This window comes from Euwallacea similis, chromosome 6 (genome assembly GCF_039881205.1).
Source record: "Euwallacea similis isolate ESF13 chromosome 6, ESF131.1, whole genome shotgun sequence".
NCBI lineage: Eukaryota > Metazoa > Arthropoda > Insecta > Coleoptera > Curculionidae > Euwallacea > Euwallacea similis.
Window position 1 is genome coordinate 6,740,356 of NC_089614.1, and position 17,150 is coordinate 6,757,505.

General features: G+C 36.5%; 2 protein-coding genes across 3 annotated transcripts in view; both read right to left on the bottom strand.

Annotated features, from left to right (window-relative positions):
- Positions 1 to 293: 293 nt before the first annotated feature.
- On the bottom strand, positions 294 to 4,578 carry LOC136409456 (nucleolar transcription factor 1-A-like). Its single transcript, XM_066390952.1, has 4 exons — positions 2,264 to 4,578; positions 2,038 to 2,207; positions 1,108 to 1,593; positions 294 to 1,050 (listed from the first exon to the last, which is right to left on the bottom strand). Exons 1-4 carry the CDS (start codon positions 4,080 to 4,082, stop codon positions 991 to 993), a joined length of 2,535 nt encoding a protein of 844 aa, XP_066247049.1. The 5' UTR covers positions 4,083 to 4,578; the 3' UTR covers positions 294 to 990.
- Positions 4,579 to 5,701: 1,123 nt separating this feature from the next.
- LOC136409458 (E3 ubiquitin-protein ligase RNF220-like) overlaps positions 5,702 to 17,150 on the bottom strand; it is a 48,088-nt gene continuing 36,639 nt past the window's right edge. For both annotated transcript variants that reach the window (XM_066390955.1, XM_066390954.1), the window contains exons 7-12: positions 7,429 to 7,646; positions 7,226 to 7,375; positions 6,907 to 7,173; positions 6,610 to 6,858; positions 6,481 to 6,555; positions 5,702 to 6,420 (exon numbers count right to left, since the gene is read on the bottom strand). In XM_066390955.1, the coding sequence (XP_066247052.1) occupies positions 6,349 to 6,420; positions 6,481 to 6,555; positions 6,610 to 6,858; positions 6,907 to 7,173; positions 7,226 to 7,375; positions 7,429 to 7,646 (1,031 nt within the window). In that variant the 3' untranslated portion in view covers positions 5,702 to 6,348. The remainder of the gene's footprint in view (positions 6,421 to 6,480; positions 6,556 to 6,609; positions 6,859 to 6,906; positions 7,174 to 7,225; positions 7,376 to 7,428; positions 7,647 to 17,150) is intronic.

Sequence of the window (17,150 nt, forward strand, 5' to 3'; positions counted from 1 at the left end):
CGGTATACAATGTACGTGAGATATTTCAAAATGGCTGATAATATTAAAGGCATATCTTGCATAATTTCAGCTGTTAGTATGGCATCAGTCATGTTTGATGGTGAATAATATATAGGATTATCAACGCCTTACGTTTACGATTTAACTCTTATAGCAAGTTTTTTTTTATTATTCGCCATTATTTCTACGATACGTTCAAAAACTCTTAGATAACTAGAATTTTATCTTCCCGTTTTGAACTTCCTTATAAGGAAACTGTGCTAACTTCCATTAAATTAAATCAGGACATGGCGTGACTTTTAACAATTTTATTTAAGTCATTAAAATGTTACATTTAATTTTACACCGTCAATTATATGCGGTGTAAAAGAGGAAAACATAAAACAAGTGGTAACACAGAACAACTTTTTTAAAGGAAATCACATGGACGAATCTAAACTAGGTTTCGTATATCGAGTTCTGCCGGCAAAAATGACTACCATGTCTACACCTTACAAATAAATGGAATACAAGACAGCACGAAAATCTAAAAACTCTCAAGACATTCGTTTCCATTGAGAACTTTATATAATATTTACATCCATGCTAAAGCTAAAAAAATATCGTTTATATAACAGAATAACATTAACCTCCTACATTGTGAAACGGGATGCGGTCATGTAGGACGGAACTTAAACTTACAATTTCAAGCAAGTTAAAGGCAAAAATGGCCGACCTTTTGTACTTGTCTCATCCATTATTGCATTTGTGGCGGCCATTTTTACCAAATTAAAGCACAGCGGGTCAATAGATTTATAATACATCATGGAAATTCAACTAAACAATTCATTTTTACTACCTGAAATTATAGGAATGACAAGTGATTAACAAGTTGCAATATTATGAAATAAAAATACCATTCAGCAAGATATACAAATATCACACACATCAATAGTATTCGTTTGTTTAACGAAACTGTGAAACTTTTTACTCTACTACATTAGAGCTTGATTAATGTTCGTCTGTTTCATTTTCTGACTCAGAACTCTCGCTGTTTTCCTCTGAGGATTCCTGTAATAGATATAAATTTAGGAAACAGTATACAAGACGATTTTAGGAGGTTCTTACTTCTGCCTCGTGGTCAGACTCCGATTCGCTCTCGTCACTGCTGGTGTATTCCTCCTGAGAACTCCGTTTAGCACAAAAATCGGCTAATTCATCTTTAGTCAAACTTTTCAAATAAGCTTCAAAATCTTTAATATATTTCTCTTTAATCACACTCAGCTCTTCTTCAAACTTCTCTTTATCGACAGCGCTTAAATTCTTCCACGCTTCTTTGGGATTGTCACTTTTCTGTTTTTCTACAAAATATTTAAAAGCCGATCTCGGTGGAGGAATTGGATTCTCAACTTTGGCAGGAGAATCCGATTTCTTAGTACGAGATGGTTGTGATTTCGTTGAAGGAGATTTTCGCTTAGTACCGCTGGTAGATGCTCTGGGAGTAGCAGCCTTCTTACGTTTTTTTGGCAGGTTCTTCATAATTTCTTCCTGCCTCTTATCACTCGGCAATGATTCTAAGTATGTTTCAAAATCTTTTTGGTATTGTTCTTGAACCTATAAAATTAAAAATATTACATAAAAATTCAGACGTAATCCTAAATTATCACATAAATTTTAATTCAAAGCTACAGTAAGTACGCGTTTAGTCACACACACTGCGTGGCGCAAAAAAAAAAAAACTGGAGAGAGCATCAGAAAAGGGGGACTTCAGAAATAATTTTTATTTTACAGAAAATTCAATAGTGCATTCATTTTTTCTTCAAAAATATTAAATGACTTGTTAGTTTCCATTTTTGTTCCTATTAGTAATTACGCTACATCTCTAGCTCCTAGAAAAATTGGCTTTTCTTCTATTTTACCAATATGCAATCCTAGGGATTAACTCCTATTTAATCTAGGATTTGTTTAATCCTTCTTACTTAATACCTACACTATTTTCTTGTCTTCTTTTTTTAATGTTCTCAGTTCAATTACATCAAGAAAAACATCTACACTCACTTGTATCAGAAGTTGCTTGTATTGTTCCCTCTCCTCATCTGTCATGGCCTTCCATTTAATTGAAGTATAGTTCCACCTCTCTTTATGTGGAATGTCTACAACTTCAGAGCTCTGAAGAGTCATGCTGATAAACAGTCCATATGCTGTAGATGGGGGCTTCTTTGGCTTGCCTAAAACATGCTCAGGTCTTATAACTTTAAACTTTAATGCTTTCATTGAACCTAACCAGCAAGTTTGTCTTTTAACTGAATTTCTTCCCTAGTCAAGAATGGCTTATGAACTGTTTTGGGAGTGTATTCGGGATGTCTTGACATAAAGTCCTTAAGATCCTGCTCATATTTCAGGTAACTTTCTTCAGCTAGTTGAATCCAGCTAAGCTTCTTTTCTTCAGACATTTGCCGCCACTTCTCGCGACAGACTTCCTTGAATTCGGCTTTATCCTCATCTGCAATTTCTTCTCGATTTGACTCAGCCAGTACAAAAACTTTGTATGGAATATCAGGTCTTTTGGGGGGTTTTTCCTTAGGTGCCCTTTGCTGCTTCTTTACTACTACTTTGCGACATTCTGGATGCTTGATATAAAACTCTTCAAGTTGCCTTTTATAATCACCCTTGTTCTTTGCTGCTATGGCCTCATATTTCTGCTTCTTTTCTGCAGAAAGGGATTGGTATTTTTTGCTTATGTATTTGTTCAACTCTAGAGAGTCTAGATCAGGCTGTTCACTGCAAATTTTATCTCTTTTTCTCATAAAATAAAGAAAGTAGGAGGTTAGAGGTCTTTTTGGCATGTCTGGATGCCTTGCCTTTTTAGTCTTCCTTGGCTTACTGGGGCTTGATTCAGTTAAATCCACCTGCTCTATGACGTGTTTAATATCTTCTGTTATTTCCATTAAAAGCCGGTAATGTCGTATTTTTTTAAGCAGTTGCCGCCAAACCTTTTGACATTCTTCTAAAGAATAGTTTTTAAATAGGATATTTTGCCAATCTAAATTCCTCAAACGATACTTGTAACTCTTGTTATCACCTTCTGGGATGATTTGTTGAAGCCTTTGCACCAATATCAACTGATCTTCTTTTGGCATTAGTATTAATGATTTTTGTTGAGACTTTTTCTTTGCTTCCTTCTCAGCAATTTTGTTGACATAAAAATTTTCTAAACTAGATCCTTCTGAAGAGGCACAATCAACTTCCTTTATAAACATATCATCAGGCGATTCATGCTCCCATTTTAATGAAGATCTCAAATCATTGCCCTCTGATTCTGATATATGTTTAGCCAGTGGGGATAATTTAACTTCTTCAGTCAAGTTCTTATTAAGTTTGGATTTTATTATTTTTGCTGGCAATTCTCTAGATGAAAAATGTGACTCACTCTCTGACAATTCCTTTTTAATTTTAAGACTCTCTGTCTCATCAATTCGTACTTTCTTCTTAGCCCGTTTTGGGCTTATAGGCTCAGAATCTGCTAATGCATATTCCAATTCCTGCTTACAGTATTCCTCTAAAGGAGGTTTGCTTGGATTCTTGAGAACTCCTGGCATTGACAGTGAGGAATTGTTCGAGTTAAGTGATTGATCATTGGTGATTGGTTTAACTTGTGGTTTCCTACCTCGTTTCTTTTTTTCTGGTACTGGTGCTAATGGTTCATCCAATTCTTCTTCTTCTCTCTGAACATTGACTTCCGTTTCTGTTAAGTACTGAATTTTTGAAACTGTATTACCTGGGACACCATTTTTCTTTCGCTTCTGTGAATGAACCTTGTTTTTCACAATCTCTTCTGTCAGATTTGGTGATATCTCACCATTTTGATTGACATCTGCTGGTGACTTCTTTTTAGGTGACCGGCCACTCTTCCGTGGGATTGATGTGCTGCTAGAAACAGCTTTTTTCCATTGAATTTTTGGTTTTGGCACCTGAAAGAATTCATCCCTTTCCTCAGATACAGCACCATTCAAATCACTTGATTTTATCAGAGCTTTTTGCCTTTTTGTTTTGGCAGGCTCTGTGGGTGGGCCATCTCCGCTTTCCATTCTCTTTCGCTTCATGTTCCCTGCTTTATGGGGTATAAGTCCGCACAAGTCAGCTGGCTCTTATTAATCAATAATCATTGAGTGTCCACTGAACTTTTTCTTTGTCGGCTAATTTGATATTTTATCGGTTATGAGTGAAAATCCCGGAGGTTGACTGTTTTTATTTACAAGATTATGTGGGATCCTAACCGTAACCGTAAAGACGCCAGCACGCGCTTTACCTAACCGCAAATTTTTTAAAGGCCACTTAGTTTTTGACATATGTCAGCTGGGCCGCGTTCACAGTTGTTGTCGGGCAAATGTCGAGTGTATCCGGCGAATATATTCAATTACAGTCATTCACAGCAATCACTAATCACAGTGTTTATCCTCTATTTACCTTTTCGAGCAGCGGACTCGCCGGATGTATTCGGCATACGTCTGATAATGTGTGAGAACGAGAACGCGCCTCTGGGAACCAATACCAATAAAAAGAAATCAATGTCGGATTTGCACAGCGCCAATTAATATTCAGAAGTTTTATCAAACGAAACGTTAAAAGGAACCCTTTACGGAGCTTCTTCTCCTGAGAGAGATTTAAGAATTTTCATGAAAAATCGATACGTTTTGATGTGCTTTGTTGACGCATTTGGTTTAGAGTTAGTGAAGGGATCTGTCGAGCTTGTTCGATTTATCGGCGAAATTCGAAGTTATAATAATTCTGGGAAGCGCCGACAGATACCGCTAGGGTTAGTGCATTGTATATTTATATGGAAATCCCGTGGTGGTGTAATTGGTTCAGGGTTCTTGGTGCGTTGTGGAGGGGTTGGGTTCGCGTCTCAGTAAGTTAAAAAAAAAAAAATTTTCTATTAATAAATGATTAAAGTTGCTTTTTTTAATTTCCTCATTTGAGGTTGTTTTCTGCAGGTGTGTTTATACAGCAAATAACTAAAAGTAATTTGTTTGACGTTTGTATAGGGTGTTTGAAGTTCAACCATAGAAAACTCAGCAACAATAAAAGATATAATGTCACATAAATTGGGGTAAGTTGTAGAAGAGGAAAAAATTGCAACGATGAAGTCGCGACGATTGAATTATCTCGCCAAATAAACTGAAGAAAAAATTTTAATGTTTTTCTAAAATTTAATATTTTCGAATACCTCTGAAAGGCAGTAGAATTTTTGAAATTTTGAAATAGCATATTCAGGAACATCAAATTACGCAGCTTTTTCCTAATTTAACCGACCTCATATTTTTTATAGTTGCTGAGATCTCCATAGTTGAGCTCCAGAAACGTACATTCCGTAGAGGTCACACAGAATATAAAATAACGTTCTTGACATTTCATTTTGTGATTTTTATATTATTTATTGCTAAAGTTGGTTTTATGTTCAGTCAGGGTCGGTCTTAGGTAAAAATATATCGTTGATCTACAACAGTATTTGATCAGACAAGAAATTACATTACTACACCACATTTTCCTTAAAAGTTGGTCAAATTTGATGGAATTTCTTGTTTTTATTTTATGTTATTTTGCTGTATTAACGGTTACGCATAGGTAGGTTACTTCGTATCTTATTTTTGCTTACTTACTGTATAAACATACCTCAACTATCCTCTTTGGAGCTATTAGTTCTTCTAATAAAACAATCACATATTATATTACTGATTGAGACATTTATTGTTAATAATTAGAATAGTTAATAAGTTACGTTGATATAATTTTCATAAGATATCTACAATAATTTACATAGTCTTTATAATACAAATTTAATATAATTTATAATATAACTTATTTCATATGCAACAACAAAAAAACAATAATATATACAATTTTCACTGTATTAGTTTATGCACTGCAGAAGTGTTTAAATCATCAAATAATTCTAATTAATTAAGTACCTAAATATGCAACGCACATTTTAATTTATGAAATAATTTCATAATATATTGCAACCTAAGCTTTCCTTGCTGAGTAAACTGAGTTAATAAACAACAATTAAGTTTAATAATCATCGTATTAGAACTTATATTCAGCTTATAATTTCTAATAAAAAATTCGAAAATCACATTCATCGTAGCCTTACTGAGCTGCAGTCTCAACAAAAAGATGTCTCATATGCTATTACATGATAGAGAAACGAAGGAACATCTATACGAAGTGCGACTGATAGGTAGTAGTTAAACATATTTTTATCAGATGAGTTAACTGTGCGCGGATCGGTAAAACTAGCTACAACAATTATTAGTATAATGTATTAAGTAATATCTCTTGGTAGAAAACATTTAGGTAGGACCAGAATTACATAAAAATTCGTCTGAGATCTGTCGGGGACGTGATCATGCTGCATTGTGGACATACTTTTTTGCTCCCCTGCAATCATACAATCAAACATTCCACATTATTTTTCAAAAAGAATGAAAAATAACTCACTAGAGTGTGCAACCAACACTCCTCACAGTGTACATGCCAGCACACAGTCGAAATAACCGGCTTCTTATAATGCTCCTGATAAAAGAACATTTAAAACCATTCTTACATCTGCGGCTGAAAACAACTTACCAAGCAAATTAGGCATTTATATTCCTCAGGTTGAAGAGTGGGTGCCTCACTGTGCTCTCCATTGGCTGAAGCCTCAGCTTCCAGCTGTCTTATGCGAATTCTAAGCTCTTCTATCAGCTGCAAACGACTGCTCGGTTCAGCATCTGAAGTGCTCACATTGCTATCGCATTGTTGTCCATTTTGAGTCGACTGTCTAGTCTGAGATTTCGGCTTTATCTCCACATCACCGCTCGAATTTACCGTTGCAACCTAAAATTCGCTTTAGATCTTCTATCAAAAACGAAATAATTAACTAACCTGAGATTGCACTCCATCTTTCTCTTGGTGGCTCTCTTTCATCACGATATCGGACTCAGTGTACTGAGATGGACCAAAGCTGTTCTCCTCTGGCTCATCTCCGTCAACAATCACATCATCTCCTTCATTATCCACTTCGGTGACTCTAGGGGAGTTAGTGGACGTTCCACTAACCAACGAGGATGTTCTTTGGCGTTGATTTTCATGCCAGTCCTCCAGCTCTGAGTCTCCCTCCACGTCGACTGTCTCATCTTCTTCCGTTAAGTTCTGAATACAATTAAAGTTACTTCTAGCTTATACTATTAGAGCAGAGTCATGCCTTTCTAGTGCATTGCTCTACATGCAAAGTAAGCTCTTCTTGAGTTCGATGAGGTCTGCCAGTGCAAATAGGACACCCATCGTCAGCCTTACGCTTCCTGATTTTGATCCTAAGCCTACCCTGTCTGTTAGTTTTAATTCGCTGAAAAGTCTGTAATAGACTTTTAGTCCCATATACCTGGGAATATGAAAGATGTTCAATACCTCCCATCTGCCCTCAGGGCCGCTATCACCGGGTAAAGCCGGAGGTCTTCCAGGATCCCTGGCGTTTCTCTTCCTGCTAGCTGCAATTCCCGTTCCATTAAGTTTATACAGTCTTTCCAATTCCTGCATAAAATGGGTTTCCAAGTCTCCGGGTGAAATCGTGATCCCACAAACTGGACAGCTGGACGGGTCGCGCTTTTTCTTACTCAAGACTAGATCTGCAACAAATATACGTACTACATAACGCAAAGCCCAACAAGGGTCGGTTTTCGATAACTTTAAGCTTCATTAACACAGGCAATCCATTCTTTGGGGTTTAAAGGACACGGGAGGCTTATGTGGGATTAAGGGGATCGATACACATTCGAAAGTGTAAATCAAAGGAGTTAAAAGGGATCGCTTTCGGAATGTTAAGGTACAAATAGCAAAGCCGAACTATGTTCTCGAGCTCAGAGGTGAGAAATCAAACGGCTTTGAGGCAAACTTGGTATGTTCGGTATTTACGAATGGGTTTTATTGGCTGGAATCGGTAAGTGGCTACAAAGCGTCGCTGGAAAAAAGACAGATTCCCTGGAAGGCAATGTAAATGTTCCTGGATCAGGCAGTTTCGGTATATTTGCCACGCGTAAATTCCGGGTCTGATGACTTAAGCCGGCGCTGATTTACGCGGGCCCAGCAATTAACACGGTTAGCCGGCTAATCCCGTGAATGATGTCGGCCGCCGCTTCGCTGACGAATGCCATTTGGGGCCCCCTTAGCCCACTGGGGCTAAGCCCCCAATGTCAAACGCTCGGATTTATATACCTTCTGATTTAGGCGGAGGTAAATTTACTACTGCATTTTTATATCTAACTACTAAATTTCCGTTATGTAATTAGAGAGAGGAGATGTACAATGCATTTTCTCGGGCCGTACACGGTGAACCAAAATAATGTCCTCTGACTCCCGTCACCTCTTGAATTGGTTTTAAAATTGAACCATTTTGGCTTGATGCATAGTGTTTTGGTTCGACGACAAATCCGAACCTGAAAGCAGCATCCTCGGAAATTTAACTGTTCCCCCATGTTAGCTGTGTACTTACTACAAGTATTATACGAGGAATTGCTTGGCCATATACCTATTAACAAAAACTATGATAAGTACAACATGATACATGGACAATGCAGTAAAAAAAGCAATAAGAACGTCTAGAGAGAGGGAGAACATAAGTTTATGTGTTCATAAAAAGGCGTATGATTATAAGTGGCTTTTGTGGACAGTGGGATAATCTTCGGAAAAAATGACAGGGGGGATTTATAGGGCTAACAAGGTTTCCAGAGGGCAGCTGGGTGTCTGACTCAAAGATTGCCGGAGTTAGAAAAAGTGCGTGAGCGGATTTCCGATACCCTTCCGTAAAGTTCCATTTATTACCTATAGATATGTTTGTTTTAGAATTTGGCTCCTTTGACAGGGATTTATATTGAGAATTTTTACCAGTCGAGGACTCGTGAATTAATGCTAAGGGGTAACACTTGCCAAGAACATCTCGGCTTCAGTTACACAAACTCTATATGAGGGGTCTAATCGACAAACTTAATTCATTTTGGAACAAGTGGAAACTTGGGCAACAGCCGTTTCCCGGGCTTCTTTATGCTCGCTTGTCCATTGTCTTCCCTCATTTCGAACTCTGATAGTAATTCGTCTGCAAAAAAAGCTCTAAAGCAATTAATTCCCATTCTCTTTTCACGAGCGAGTTTATGTCACAGTCACGAAAACTGACAAGTGTATGCAGTCGTTCGGGGAAGATTTCATAGTCCATCTGCAGAGTTTCGCTTCGGCTTATTGTTGCGTCAAGAAAGAAAATGGCTTAGACATCCCAAGATCGCTATCCTCCGAGAAATAAATAAAATCTTAAGAGTCTCTGGTTTTTTATTAATGGCATTCTCCATTGCTGTTTCATTTGAAATCTGGCCACTTTAATGGGGGCTCCTTAAGCCAGTGGCGTGAGCAAAGAACAATGCCCAGACAAGCAAATTTGAAGAAGAAGGCAAAGTATTCATGATTATGAACATGCGATTAATTTTAATAAAGCCATACCAATTTGGTAAAAGTACCCCGTAAAACTTGAGGGTTAAACCTTGCAGACAGGAGAGAATCTTATTTTTGGGTATAAAATTATATTAGTTTTAGCACTGCCCGGTTTAACGTTACTTCAACCCTTAAATGGGTTTTTAGCAAGAGGATAAAAACGTCGTTAAGGACCCTTATTAAAGGCTCATCATTTAACTGGCGCCCAATGAAGGCACAAATGCCGAAGAAGGCAGAAAAAGAATCGTCTATTTCATAGGCAAGTCTGCAAAAACTAAGCTATAAAATATTCAAAATAGATGAGGGTGGTTAAAGATACGGCCCCCGATATTTTACATGGGGACTTAAGTCGTAACTAGTATGTGTGAATATGAGAATATGTGAGTGCCAACACAATGAAGGCAAATGGACCGCACTCCATTGCTTTCGCAAAACTCGGAAACCGCTAGAACAACGCCATCCACTTTTATACCCCACATTTGATATATATTTTTCAATGGATTTATTTTTCTTCCCCTTGGGATTATGTATGCATTTCCACTCTTCCTCTCGCAGCACTTTCTATTCATAGTTTTTAGCTAAAACTTCTCAATACATTTAGTCAAAGTAAGCACTTAAAACGGTATTAACATAACTTTATTCCGACCCATCAACCGGGTTTAACATGTATTTCGCAAAGAGATTACCGAAATGAAATTCGGGTTAGTGTAGATTAACACGTCTCATAAATAACGTGGTCAAAGGTGTGTAAAAACGGGTGGAGATGAAGGCGCAATTAGTTTAGGAACCCTAAAGAAATAATTTACATCTACAAGTTCATTTCCCTTTACAGCTCAAAATTAAATAATAATAATAATAATGATGAAATACAAAAAATGATAATAATAGTAATAATGAAGGTAACAATAATAGTAATTGAGAGAATAATAATAATAATCGGGTGTTATCCAAAGCCAAAATATGTACGGAGTTCGTCGCTAGAGATGAAACGTGTAAATTTACAAAAGGTTCATGAAGTCGATAAAAATACAAATAAAACAGATATTGATATAAACAAAAAAAAACAGTCAAACTATTCACCGCGTTGTAATAACTTTCAGCGTTTTTAAACATAAAAACAATTTTACTGCTTATCTAATTTAATTGTATTTTCGCCTTTTTGCATTTTGAACAGCAATACCTTTGTTTACACGTTCGCGTGAAATAGTTGTAATCTTTTACTTTTATTAGAATACAATATATTAAATGGAAGAGCAAAATACTCATCATAAAATTATTGTTATTTATCTTAAGACCGCGATACTCTCAAATTAAAAACTTATGCGTTGAAAAATCCCAAATCTTCTGAATTTTCTATCGATTCTGAAAAGGATTTGTGATGGAAAGGGAAGAATATAAGATTTTCTTTACTGGTATCTTGTTATTAGATATTTTAAGAAGGTATTGATTCTTTCATAGGTTCCATATCAAAGTCTACTTTCTTTTCTTTCAGATTATAATTCTGTTTCAAGTAGCTATTTTTATCAGGGACAGGGCCCAATCACTCTATCTGGAGCGGAAGAAACCTACATGAGTACCCTCAGGTCACAAGAAAATTGGAAATCATGCAGGTCAGTCTATCTATTTTAGAAGGGTTTAGTGGTTTGGAACGGCTATTTTTAAAAACAGCTTTTGAATAATTTAAGCTAAGACGAAAATTGTAACATTTGCAATCATACCTACAAAATGCATGCTAATACATTTTGGTTATTGTTCCCATCAAAGACAAAACATTTTAAGACGATATAAAATAAGACATTTCCAATTGCTCCGAAAGAATTCCCATTTACAGCAGTCAAATAACCAATTTTATTATCCGAACTATAAAAATTGTGGGCAGGAATTGAATTCAAATATAAAAAAAAAACTTTGTAAACCTTACGACCTTGCACTATAAGCTGCAAAAGCGATGTTTTCCGAAAATTTTAATATAAATTAAAAGTTTTATGAATATAAATGATCAGGATGGAATAAAACACCGGATTTTCCCTGAATATATTAAACGTTTCACCGGCTGTTTAGATTCAAAAAAGAAACAAAGTTCGAAAAGTGCTTATTTTCGACTCTGAATCAGATGATACATTTAGTCCAGGCAAATTTTAATCACAATTATATGGATGTCATTGAATTTCATGATCAAACAATACAATGTTGATTCACTAATTAATTTCTTCCATGATTCAGATTGCTTTCTTTTAAATTTGAATGTATTGCATAAATTTTTGGTACACCCATAATGCATGTGATTTCCCCTGGACTAAGGGATTTGGTCGGGCATGTTTAACATGAAGCGGGTGCTCTCGCACCTTCTGAGCGTGTAAATCCTTTTCAGGATTTGTAAAACGAGGCAATGTAAGCGCCTGCATGCTCCTGCTGACCATTTATCATGGCTCTCGGGCCGGTCTTTAATTCTCGCTCTGTTTTCGTCTTTTTCGCTACTGTCGCCACTCGGCCTGACAGTCCTGACACCCCCAACTTAATGTTTTCATATTATTGCATAAATTACTATTGATTATTTGTGTCCCTTGCATCTCGTCGAAAGAGGAGATTATATTTTCAGAGTAGTTGCGGGACAAATTTAAACTTTAGTTTGTCGCCTATAAAACCCTATGTAGCACGTAAAATAACGGAGGGTGATCAAAATTCCAATTTAACTAAAACTGGCGATTTAGTGCCTATTGTGATAAAACGCATTGCAGTGGCCGGCATCTATAAGGCCAATCATCAAGCCGAACAAAGTACCTAAACAGCTTTAATGCCAATAGGACTGTTGTTACATAACATTGAAAATGGAACAATGAGCCTTTAATGGTTTTTGCGATATTAACGAATCCGCGAAACAATACCTCATTAGCGGCCCATCAAGGGGAATTATTTCTTTCTTTCTTAAGTTACCACCTGATTTATGGGCGTAACTTAAAGTTTAGCATTCCAGGGCTGCGCAGCAGGAATTTGAAAGCTAACCTAATGAAGGCAACACCCTGTACATGAAAACATGTGTAAAACAAGCAGGTTTACGGCATTAGCGTTACCCCGATTTGGGGTGTAAAATGTGCGTTTTCATGCAGTGTACGTGTGCCACCGCCTGTGCAAGTCATTAGGAATATTGCCGAAGCCCAAGCGTTGCCGTTTCTTCTATTTTTACTGAATTATGTTAACCAGAAGTTTATCCCTCGAATATTCAATGAGGCAGTATAGAATCTCAGGAAATTACGTCAAAACGTCGGACGGAGATTTGTATGGATTGCTGGAAATATTGAATTTTCTCGGAAACTCTGATCTGGCAACATCGGTTTGATAGGGAAATATGACAGGGCGTCATATGGAAGCCGACGTGAGCCCTGAAAGCCTAATTTGCCGCGGTTATGCGGCATCATTAACACAATTGACATCTCGCACTTTCATATTTTATTGTCGACATGGCATCAAAACTTTTTTATTATTCCTTCAGGTCCCCTGCAAGGTTCGTCTTTAATTGCTGCTTGTTAAATTTTCATTTCAGAGAAAACTGTTATTAAGTTGATTATTTTTATTTATTAATGGAGTCTGAGGAATTAATTGGTCTCTGAAAAAAATTGCCCAATTATGAATTTTTGTTTTTCAATAGTTGTCGCGATGGGACATACCTAATTGAGTGAGTTTAATGCTATTGTCCGAAATATATGTACGTAGTATAAGATCATTTAAAGACTACTTTACCAATTTTTCGGTCTGGACAAGGTATCCACACAGCACATATGCCATTTTGAGGTTAAAATGGGAAATGTACCTTTTGAGGCCTGCAAATTTATTTGGGTACAGTTAACACAGAATTTCAAAATTTACGTCAACATCTCAAGAATCAAAGGAAAAATGCGTCTTTTAGTTTCCGAAATACCGATAACATAATTTTTTTTCAATTTTGTGATTCTGAAAACTCCGCGTCAAAATGCTTTACCTACACCTGGTGGGAATTATGTATATGAGGTATACAGGGCAAATGGACTTAAGCAAAAAACAGCTCCCCAGAAAGGTTTTCAGCATCTACCCAGTTATTACATTTAGTCACTTTGCAAATTTTTACAGTTGATTTTAAAATTTAGACAAAATAATTTGGAACACTCCGTATACGATGTGCGGATAACCTTCACAAAAAGACCTGAATCTTGTCAAATCCCAAAGTGACAGGTTGCGTTAACTTGAAAATCACAACCTTCATAAAGTGCTCCCCGGGGCATTGAAGGCATGTTATTGGGGACGCGTGTCACCCTTATGAGAGATTATGTGGTTATAAGTACACGTCCCCTAGCTGTAACGGTATTACCTTATACCGTGGAGATTTATATACAGCACGAAACACCATATTAAACCGGGCCGCCTAAGGTTATTTCATTTAACAAGCTAAGTAGATATTATATTAGTTGTTATTACCGCCATTATTATTGTTTCACCTTTATTCCTTTCGTTCCGTTATAAATTATCAAGGTTTTAATTGAAAAAGATTAATTTTCGGCTATTAAGATGAAATATGATGTCTCTTGAGGTTGTTTAAGGGCGCTGTTTTCTTCTTATTAGAAAATTGTGAAATATGTCGCTTCAACGAATGTCCTCTTCTTTTAAAGAGTAACTACAGGGAGTGCTGTCACATATTAAACCCGCTATCAGAGGCTAAGTATTCGTTTGCTTTTCTTGTCACGACTAGCAGCAAAACAAGATATTAACAAAGTTTCCAACCCTATGACCGTAGTTTGGCTTTTGTGGACAGCGGTCAACTTCCTATTAATATCTAATTTACCCCTCGCAGAAGAACACTTCCGTTTACACGTTTCATGGCTTTTGCCAGTTGCTAACGTTGCCACCTACATATAAGTTTTACGCAGCCACACAAACAAAAATGTTATTAGCAAGGGTGCCAGTTGTAATATAATATTTTCACCTAATAATAAATAAATCATTCGCTATCACAGTAGTTACCATATGCTGCAATCTTACTGAGGCTGTCAAATGGCTTTTTACCAGTCAGATTATCAATAATCTGTTTCAAATAAATATATCTACATAACAGGTGGGTTCATCAGCTCCTAATCTCGAAAATTGTAGTTATATTAGACCGAAAAACCAACGGACCTTGTCGGATTACACATAACACGTTATTACAACACTTAATTAACGGAAAAATTAAAATATAACCCGATAATCTAATTCCTCGTACTTAACTATAGCTCTTTTAATAATTGACATATTTTTTGTTTGACTGTTGATTACGTCATTCATATCGGTTCCGCTTAATTTGTCATAGGACCTAAGTGGCTGTCAGATACGCTAGGCCTTTAATGTGTCCTCTTATAGTTATATATGTCACCATAATAATTTAACACTAAATTAAATATTTACTTGCCTCAGGGCGGCTTTGCGGCAGCAGGAAAACGTTAAAACGCCCTGTATGAAAATTGACTATGGCCCGCAGGTGCCGCAAACATGCGGGTCGTGTCGATCTTTCAAACCAAATCCGCCAATCTGCCCTCTGTGACTATTAAAATGACAAATGCTAATATATTTCAGGGCTTTCGGCGGATAAACAGATTCAGGCTTGATATATTTTTGCATCTTACTTCCCTTTGTTTGTTCTTTCGCTTACACTTAAGCACTCCATTACTTATCTCAGCTTTTGCTCGATACCTGCAGGATAAAACTTGCACATTAACACAACCACTCGTCATCTCTTATTTTAATTTTCTTTTATTTCGGCGCTTTTCGCATTTAGAGAAATTGATAATATTTCGCTAAATATTGGCAAAAATTAGAAGGAAAAAAAAGTTTGGTTTGTGTATGGTGATGAAGGGTTTTGCAAGCTTTGCTTAGACGTTTAGGCACCTCGCCTCCATTTTTACCGGGTGTCCAAATTGAATGTACATAGTCCGATCTCAGTTATTATTACAGACATTTTGATAAAAGTTATAGTACTACCCCTAAGTTCACATTTTACGGTATTTAAACTTATTGCTTCCTCATGATATGTGAGTCATATTTCAAAAAGTTGTGCATGGTTCTCCTATTTTGGAATATCATATATGCTATATATATTCGTGTACAGAAGGCAAACAAAAAGTTTTGAAAAAACAACAGACAGAGAAAGGGAGAGGGAGGGAGAGCGAGGGAGAGGGGAGAAAGTGAGGTAGTCAGTCAGAAAAAAAGGGAAAAAGCGGGAGTAAGAAACAAAGAAAGAGTCAAGGAAAGACGGGAAATCAAACAAAAAAAGATAACTTATCTCAGCTCAGTCGGATTGGTACATAAAGAAAAGGTCAAACGTTCATTTGTAACGTAGTGTAAAAACACATTTTCTGTGAGAAATTCCATGAATATAATGAGAACTAAAATTAATTTTACAGAGCTAACTAATAGTCTAGATCATTTGAGTGGTTAGAACGTATAACTAGGGAGCTGAGTAAAGTGGTGGTAACAGCTGGTCAACCGCCCCGTGTATACTGTCGATCAAGGCCGCAAATGGAGCTGAGGAGATTTATAGCTCTTCAAAATTAACAAAACGGATTCATTTGGCCCAATTAATTTTAGATCCGGAATAGCAGAGTCGTTAGATTCCGGTCGGGATATGCCGTTTTGGAGGACCCGAATTGCGCCGCACCCAGATCATAATACACGCCGTTCACCGTTCTTAATGTTCATTTTATTTTGAGGTCTGCGCCAATTAAAATTAAGTGATCTTTTACTAAATGACTTGGATCTGGGATTTGCATATTGCCCCATGTTACACCATATTGTAGCGATTAATCAGTCCCTTCTGGGTATGACTTTGGGAAAGCTCAAATACATCAAAGAGTTGGGCGACAAAGGTAAAAATCTAACTTTAAGGGAGGCAAACAAAAGAATAAATAAAATAGAATCGTATCGAGGGAAGACGAGGGCAATTCGCATTAGCCGAGGCAATCCTTCAAGCATGATAATGGAATTATAAATCAATCCACTCTTGGACCAATTGAATTAGCGGCGGTCAGCGATCAAACCCGGTTAATTGACTGACAATGGGCCAATGGAAAGCAAAATTTCACTCGAGTAATTCAACAAAAATACACACTAGAGAAAAAAGTGCATTAATCCAGATGTATGAGCTTGTTAAGGATTTTATAATGTGGTGAAAAGTGTTACATGCGCATTGGAGAACTTTATAGAGTAGTTATTATACAGGGTGTAATATAAGTAGGAGTTTTCCTTTTAACACGGCATAGACCTCAGAAAACTAAGTAATATTTTTATATAACATTTTTTCGAAATCTCAAAAGAAACGAAATATGCGCAGATGAGTTTTAATACATTTTTGTATAAAATCTAAGTCCATTTTTGCATAAAATAGTAAATTCAACGTAACGGAAGTAAAATGCCCCACAAAAAATTATCAGCTATTGTAAACACGCAAAAAACATTTAATGTTTACTGTTTTTATGCAATTTACGCATGCCACTTAAAAATCAGTCGTGAAGTTTAGCGCCAGGTGTTATTTTGATAAATTATCACTATTGATACTATTAAATTGACAATGGGCCATAATTACTTGAATCACGAATTGGTGGATATGTTGTTGATATTAGAGGAAAACCATCTCTTTTAACAATATGCACAGA

What these genes read in the sequence shown, in the direction of transcription:
- LOC136409456 (XM_066390952.1), bottom strand. Translation starts at nt 4,082, where the DNA reads ATGAAGCGAAAGAGAATGGAAAGCGGAGATGGCCCACCCACAGAGCCT. An exon ending in GTTAAAAGACAAACTTGCTG is followed by an intron (nt 2,208 to 2,263) that starts GTTAGGTTCAAT and finishes AGCATGTTTTAG; the next exon opens with GCAAGCCAAAGAAGCCCCCA. An exon ending in AGTCTGACCACGAGGCAGAA is followed by an intron (nt 1,051 to 1,107) that starts GTAAGAACCTCC and finishes TATCTATTACAG; the next exon opens with GAATCCTCAGAGGAAAACAG.